The sequence below is a fragment of the Chiloscyllium plagiosum genome, chromosome 33 (genome assembly GCF_004010195.1).
Source record: "Chiloscyllium plagiosum isolate BGI_BamShark_2017 chromosome 33, ASM401019v2, whole genome shotgun sequence".
In the NCBI taxonomy this organism is placed as follows: Eukaryota; Metazoa; Chordata; class Chondrichthyes; order Orectolobiformes; family Hemiscylliidae; genus Chiloscyllium; species Chiloscyllium plagiosum.
The window spans coordinates 41,053,869-41,060,453 of NC_057742.1; the positions used below are offsets into that span (position 1 = coordinate 41,053,869).

The 6,585-nt window shown below is 45.5% G+C and overlaps 1 protein-coding gene across 1 annotated transcript in view; it reads right to left on the minus strand.

Annotated features, from left to right (window-relative positions):
- Window positions 1-6,585, minus strand: part of LOC122540038 (1-phosphatidylinositol 4,5-bisphosphate phosphodiesterase delta-3-like) — a 166,300-nt gene that overhangs the window by 1,734 nt on the left and 157,981 nt on the right. The window contains exons 12-14 of the mRNA XM_043675361.1: window positions 3,810-3,988; window positions 1,312-1,447; window positions 251-400 (exon numbers count right to left, since the gene is read on the minus strand). Coding sequence (XP_043531296.1) covers window positions 251-400; window positions 1,312-1,447; window positions 3,810-3,988 — 465 coding nt within the window. The remainder of the gene's footprint in view (window positions 1-250; window positions 401-1,311; window positions 1,448-3,809; window positions 3,989-6,585) is intronic.

A 6,585-nucleotide genomic window follows, 5' to 3' on the forward strand; every position in this document is an offset into this window, starting at 1 on the left:
TTACACTGCCCCTCTCCCCGTGACAATGCCCCTCTCCCCGTGACAATGCCCCTCTCCCCGTGACAATGCCCCTCTCCCCGTGACACTGCCCCTCTCCCCGTGACACTGCCCCTCTCCCCCAGACACTGCCCCTCTCCCCCAGACAGTGCCCATCTCGCCATGACACTACCCCTCTCGCCGTTCGTGAGGACAGGGGCAGTGTCCGGGGGAGTGGGGCAGTGTCGGGAGGAGGGGTTAAAGTGATGATTACCTTCTCTCATACTGGTGAATGGGAGCGTGAACTGTCCAATGAAATCATTGCTGGTGGTTGAGTCATAATCTTCAACAATGAATCGGATGAGCGCGAGCTCGGGAACGTTGATGGTGAACCGGAGCACTTCATTCCAGACTGGATTAAATCCTGCAATCCAGTAAAATCAGAGAGACACTGTGAACCATCTGACTGGGGATTCCCTCCATGTCACTGGGATGCATGTAGTCTCAAAGGGAATGGCCCCATTGTCTGCAGAGTGGGTGAGACTGGAATAGTTTTGGGAATCTTGGCCTAGCTGAGAACAGGGAGATTTCCTCTCTGTTGCCATGACAGCCGGGGGCCTGCTGGTGAGGACTGGTAGGGGAGGCCGCTCATTGCCCAGTTTGGTGTCCTTCCGTCGTGACTGGCATCTTCTTGTGTCCCACAGAGAGAATCATTTGTGAAGATGGTGTACCCCTCCTCTCTTTCCCTGAATGGTTTTCCCAAATCTCACTACGGTGAGTGTTCTCGGAGTCCACCAGGAGACCTCCCCCTCCAATATCTCTGATCCAGCAGAAACATGTCATCAGCTGTAGGTCCGTGGAGGCCTTGCAGTTCGTGTCTACTTTATCGCATCATTGATAAGTGACACACTCCCCCACCCCACCTCATTTAAATATACTGATATGCAAATGAAGCATAGCAGATACCTAGTGGACCACTTCCAAACTATGAGCCAATTCACCATTCACAATGTGGTCCCCTGTTTATTGAGAAGATGGAATGCAGACTGAATGACTGTTTTGTGATGTACCTATGTAGTGTCCAGTTGCCTGCCACTTTAACAGACCACCATGTCCCCTGGCCAACATCTCTGTCCCAAGGCTTGCTGCAGTGCTCTAGTGAAGCTCAGTGCAAGCTGGAAGAACAGCACTTCATTTTCCACTTGGAGACCCTCCAATCTCTGCAACAGGTTAACAGCATGGTCACTACGCCATCCTCAGGAGTCATTAACTGTAACATTGTCAAGATTTTTGGAAAGACTCTTGACAGTATAACTTCCTCAGACAACAGCTTACCGTTATTTTCAATATGGCGGGTCTTTTGGGTGCTGTTGTCTTCAGGAACTCCGTGTACCTCCACACGCACCAGGGGATCCACGATGGAATTCTTTTTATCCTTATTGACTTTGGGGAGCTGCTGGGCTGTAATAATCTGAAAAAGAGACCTCAGTGTGAGAACATGGGGTTCTACATGAGAATGACTATAATTCATCAGCAGTTGGAAGCAGACCGAGAGAGATGGGGAGAGAGAGACAATCAGCGATTTGGGATTCAGTGCAGACAGCAGGAGATTATGAGGAAAGATACTTGGGAGAGGAAACAGAAGCTTCGTTGGTGATGAAGGGTAAGAGACATCCTGGGACATGAACAGGATACAACTTTAACAATGAAAGGAGAAGATCCAAGGATTTATCTCCAGATGTTAAACAGCAGAGGCTTTCCCAGGAAACAAAGACAGCAAGAATATTCTGGTGCACATCAAACAAGCAAAAGCTAAGAGAGAACAAGAAAGTTGAAACAGGGGCATTCACCCCTTCAGTCTGTTCTGTCATTCAATGGCATCAGGACTGACCCTTGTTTGACCATATACTTTCATATCTTTGGATAATTACAAAATATCTCAATCACAGGTTTAAAATTTACAACTCACCCAGAATCTTGTGGGAGGCTGTTTCATTGTGTACAAATTTCACTTTGAAAGTGTCTGGTTCTCATCTCTACACCACTCACTCTAGGTCTAGATTCTGAAAGCACTGGAAATAATTTCCCTTTATCCTTTTAGAATTTAGAATAAGATTTTATCGCCACGTATAGGAATACAGGAGTACTGTGAAAAGTCTACAAATTTGCTATTCTCCAGCACAAAATCAGAATCTCAAAATAAAAGCAACAGCAGAAATAAAAGAGAACCAAAAGATAAGAAAGATGTCCAGATCTCAAAGTCTGCATCTTAACTCCCCTTGACCTTTTGTTCCCCTGAACAACTTGAAAACCTCCATCAAACTGTCCCATAACCCTGTAAATTACTGGCAATACAATCACAGGGTGAAATGTAACCGAGGTGTATTAGAAGTTGGGGCGGGGTGGAAGAGGAAACAAGGTTGGGAGACTCTGCCACATTTCCACGTCAACCTTGATTAAGTCTGGGATGGGTAGCTAATGGACACCCATTTTGCCCCAACCTGAATTAAGGCCCTGAAGTGGGTGATGAATACCTCACTCTACTGCTGCCACTGGCTATGAAGCATGGGGAGGTCAGCAGAAGTAAACCCAGTTACATTCCCCAGGGATTCCCTCAGTCAAAGGCCTGTTCAAGTCTTGAATGTTCTCTTCTGGTTCTAACAATACAACCCTGAGAAAGTATCCTTTGAAAATCCAAAGTTGCAAATTATCTGAGTTGAAATCCAGTTTCATGCATTCTCTTAGTCTGCCAATATCACTTTGAGTGAGTGTGAGACGGTAATTATTGAACAACTCATAGAATCATAGATGGCCCACGTTGTGGAAACTTGCCATTCGGCCCAACAAGTCCACACTGACCCTATGAAGAGCATCCCACCCAGACCCATTCCCCTGCCCTATCGCTGTAATCCTGAAGGACTCCTGATTAAGGCAGCTAACCTACGCATCGCTGAACACTGTGGACAAATTCCCATAGCTAATTCACCTGACCTGCACATCTTCGGACTGTGGGAGGAAACCCCGAGCACCCGGAGGAAACCCACACAGACACGGGGAGAATGTGCAAACTCCACACAGACAGTCGCCCAAGGCTGGAATTGAATCCAGGTCTCTGGCACTGTGAGGCAGCAGTGCTAACCACTGAGCCACTGTGCTGCCCCTGTCCAAGACACTGGGAACAGAGAAAATGGTTAGAGATACCCAACGTATCACTCTCAGAACATCTTTGTAGACTTTATTAATTGATGTGAGAGACAATCCTCTACTGTACTGTACCTTTACAGTCTCATTGCTGTATTATATTGAAGTGACGTTGGAAGGCTAGTGCTACAGATAGATCCTGTACTATAGGACATGATCATTTCCCGCTGTCTTTTTAAACAGCCTGTTCAGATGTGTTATAAACATCTCCGGGGCAAGTGGGACTTGAACGTACAGCTTCTGGCTGACAGGTAAGGACTGTACGACAAGATGCAAAGTAGAATTAACGAGGCAATTTCAGGTCATTATGGGTCAGCCCCTCGATAAACAACTCTCCTGACTTGTTGCTGACAGAATGTCCTGGGGCAGGGTCTTGGAATCCCAGGCATTGTTCTTACACAGAAACATGGAAAAAGCTGGACACAATGAATGACCAACTATCTGGCCATTACAATATCCCATGGATAATGGAGTTACTGATTAGTCACAGCATTCCAACCCGACCAAAGTCACTTGCTCCCCCCAGACAGGCTAAGCAGGGCTGATCCAACTCTAATTTTATCCAGGTCTTTTGCTCACCCCAAATGTACACAGTTTCAGTGTTAAAGGAAAAAGAATGGAAGGATGTTTACATCAATAATTAGCTGTGTCTCTTTGAGACCTGCCCCTGGTTTCGCCCTGGCAGGATCAAACGGATTGGAACTATTCCTCATGAAACTGGGCTTCAGGATGTATCCAGACCGACCATTCTGTCGAAACTTCCCTTTGTTTAGGTCCATCTCTGTCCCGGGTTTCTGGAAATTCAGGGCCACTAGATAAAGTCAAAAAATATACCAATTAACAGAAAAGAAAACAATTGATCAATGATCAAAGAGAGGTCACATAAACTGAATTTGTTTTCCCGAGAATATAAGTAGTTAAGGGGTGATCTAATCTTATAAGGACTTTTGAATGATCAAAGGGATTGGTGGGGCTTTGAGACAGAAATCTTTTCTACTGGTGTGTCTAAGTCAAATACGATAGAACATTCAAATTAAAACCAGACTAATGTGAGTAGAAGTTAGGAGGCACTCCTTTATGCAAAGCTTGGTATTCATGTGGAACTCTTTCCCACAAAAAGGGCTACGTACTGGGGCTCAATTTAATAACTTTTAATCTAAGGTCAATAGATTATTGCTTATATGATGAAGGATGTATAATTTATATATTAACATCATTTTTGGAAATGGGATTTCAAAATAGATGCAGATGGAAATTGATTATTTCTGTAAGGGGTTTTCTTTTTTTTAAGAAAAATAAGCTCCTTCTGAAACAGAGATATAAATTCAATGTTTTATGAAAAAGCAGGTGACTGGACCCTGTGGTGTTAATGCAAAGATATTGATAATGTTGGATTTATGATGGGTAAACATGTAAGGTTATGAGCTTTGTTTTCCGTTCAGAAGAATCTCAGAAGAGCAAGTTTTCTTTTCAATTTGGCCAGTGTTGTGTTCAGAAGCAAATTTAGTTTCTCTCCTATAAGGATTCAGAGCATTTCAAGCAACAAGTTACAAGTGTGTGAAACGTTTCAAATGAGGAGAGTCTGGGTGGAAATCTGCAGATTGTTAGAGTTGAGAAAGTTCAGGTTCTTGCGTTTACAATATGTTCACGTCAGTAGATTTGGAAAGGATTTGTTGTCTCCGGAGTCTATGCTAAGAAACTGTTTGGAGTTTGTTAAGTAGAATCCTAAAGAGCTGAGATCGAGGGTGTAATTTCTTTGAGCTTGAGTCTCTGGAATGCACAGTGTTCTTTTGCTGCAGGTTGGGGGATCATTCTATTTGTCTCTGTTTATCGAGTTTCTGTTTAATTTCTTTTGTGTAACAAACGTTTGTTATTCTGTGAAAGAAAAATCTCCTGTCATAGTCATAGAGTCATTGCGATGTACAGCATGGAAACAGACCCTTCAACCCAACCCATCCATGCTGACCAGATACTCCAACCCCAATCTAGTCTCACCTGCCAGCACCCGGTCCATATTCCTCCAAACCCTTCCTATTCATATGCCCATCCAAATGCCTTTTAAATGTTGCAATTGTACCAGCCTCCACCACTTCCTCTGGCAGCTAATTCCATACACGTACCACCCTCTGTGTGAAAAGGTTGCCCCTTAGGTCCCTTTTATATCTTTCCCCTCTCACCTTAAACTTATGCCCTCTAGTTCTGGACTCCCTGACCCCAGGGAAAAGACTTTGTCTATTTATCTTATCCATGCTCCTCATGCAGGGAAAGCAATGTTCCTCCTGCATGATGTTTGAGGTCAGGGATGCCAATAGTGTCCCATCCAAGTACATCTGCAGGAAGTGCACCCAACTCTCGTTCCTCCAAGACCGTGTTAGGGAACTGGAGCGGGAGCTGGATGAACTTCGGATCATTCGGGAGGCAGAGGCTATGATAGATAAGAGTTTCAGGGAAGTAGTTACTCCTAGGCAAGAAGAAAGCTGGGTGACTGTTCAAAAGGGGAAACAACAGAGGGATCCCCTGTGGTCGTTCCCCTGAAAAACATGTATACCGTTTTGGATACTGTTGAGGGGAACGACTTACCAGGGGTATGCAGTGGGGCCCAGGTCTCTGGCACAGAGCCTGTCCCTGTTGCACAGAAGGGAAGGAGAGAAAGGAGGAGAGTGTTAGTCACTGGGGACTCAATATTAGAGGCTCAGATAGAAGGTTTGTTGGGAACGAGCGAGACTCACGGTTGGTGTGTTGCCTCCCAGGTGCCAGTGTCCGTGGTGTCTCGGATCGTATCTTTGGGGTCCTGAAGGGAGAGGGTGACCAGCCTCAAGTCGTTGTCCATGTAGGTACCAACGACATAGGTAGAAAGAGGGATAGGTATGTAAGGCAGGATTTCAGGGAGCTAGGGTGAAAGCTGAGACCTAAAACAAACAGTGTTGTTATCTCTGGTTTGTTACCCGTGACACGTGATAGCGAGGCAAGGAACAGGGAGAGATATCAGCTGAACACGTGGCTGCAAGGTTGGTGCAGGAGGGAGGGTTTCAGATTCTTGGATAATTGGGGCTCATTCTGGGGAAGGTGGGACCTGTACAAACAGGACGGTCTTCACTTGAACCAGAGGGGTACTAATATCCTGGGTGGGAATTTTGCTGGTGCTATTCAGGTGGGTTTAAACTAGCTCAGCAGGGGAGTGGGAACCGGAGGTGTAACTACAGTGCACAGGAGGATGAGAGTAGGGAAGACTGGGACAGGATTTTAGGGTCACAGGAATGTGCTGGCAGGCAACAAGCTGGTTTGACGTGCATCTACTTCAACGCCAGAAGTATCCGAAATAAGGTAGGTGAGCTTGCAGCATGGATAGGTACCTGGGACTTCAATATTGTGGCCATTTCGGAGACATGGATAGAGCAGGGTGAGCAG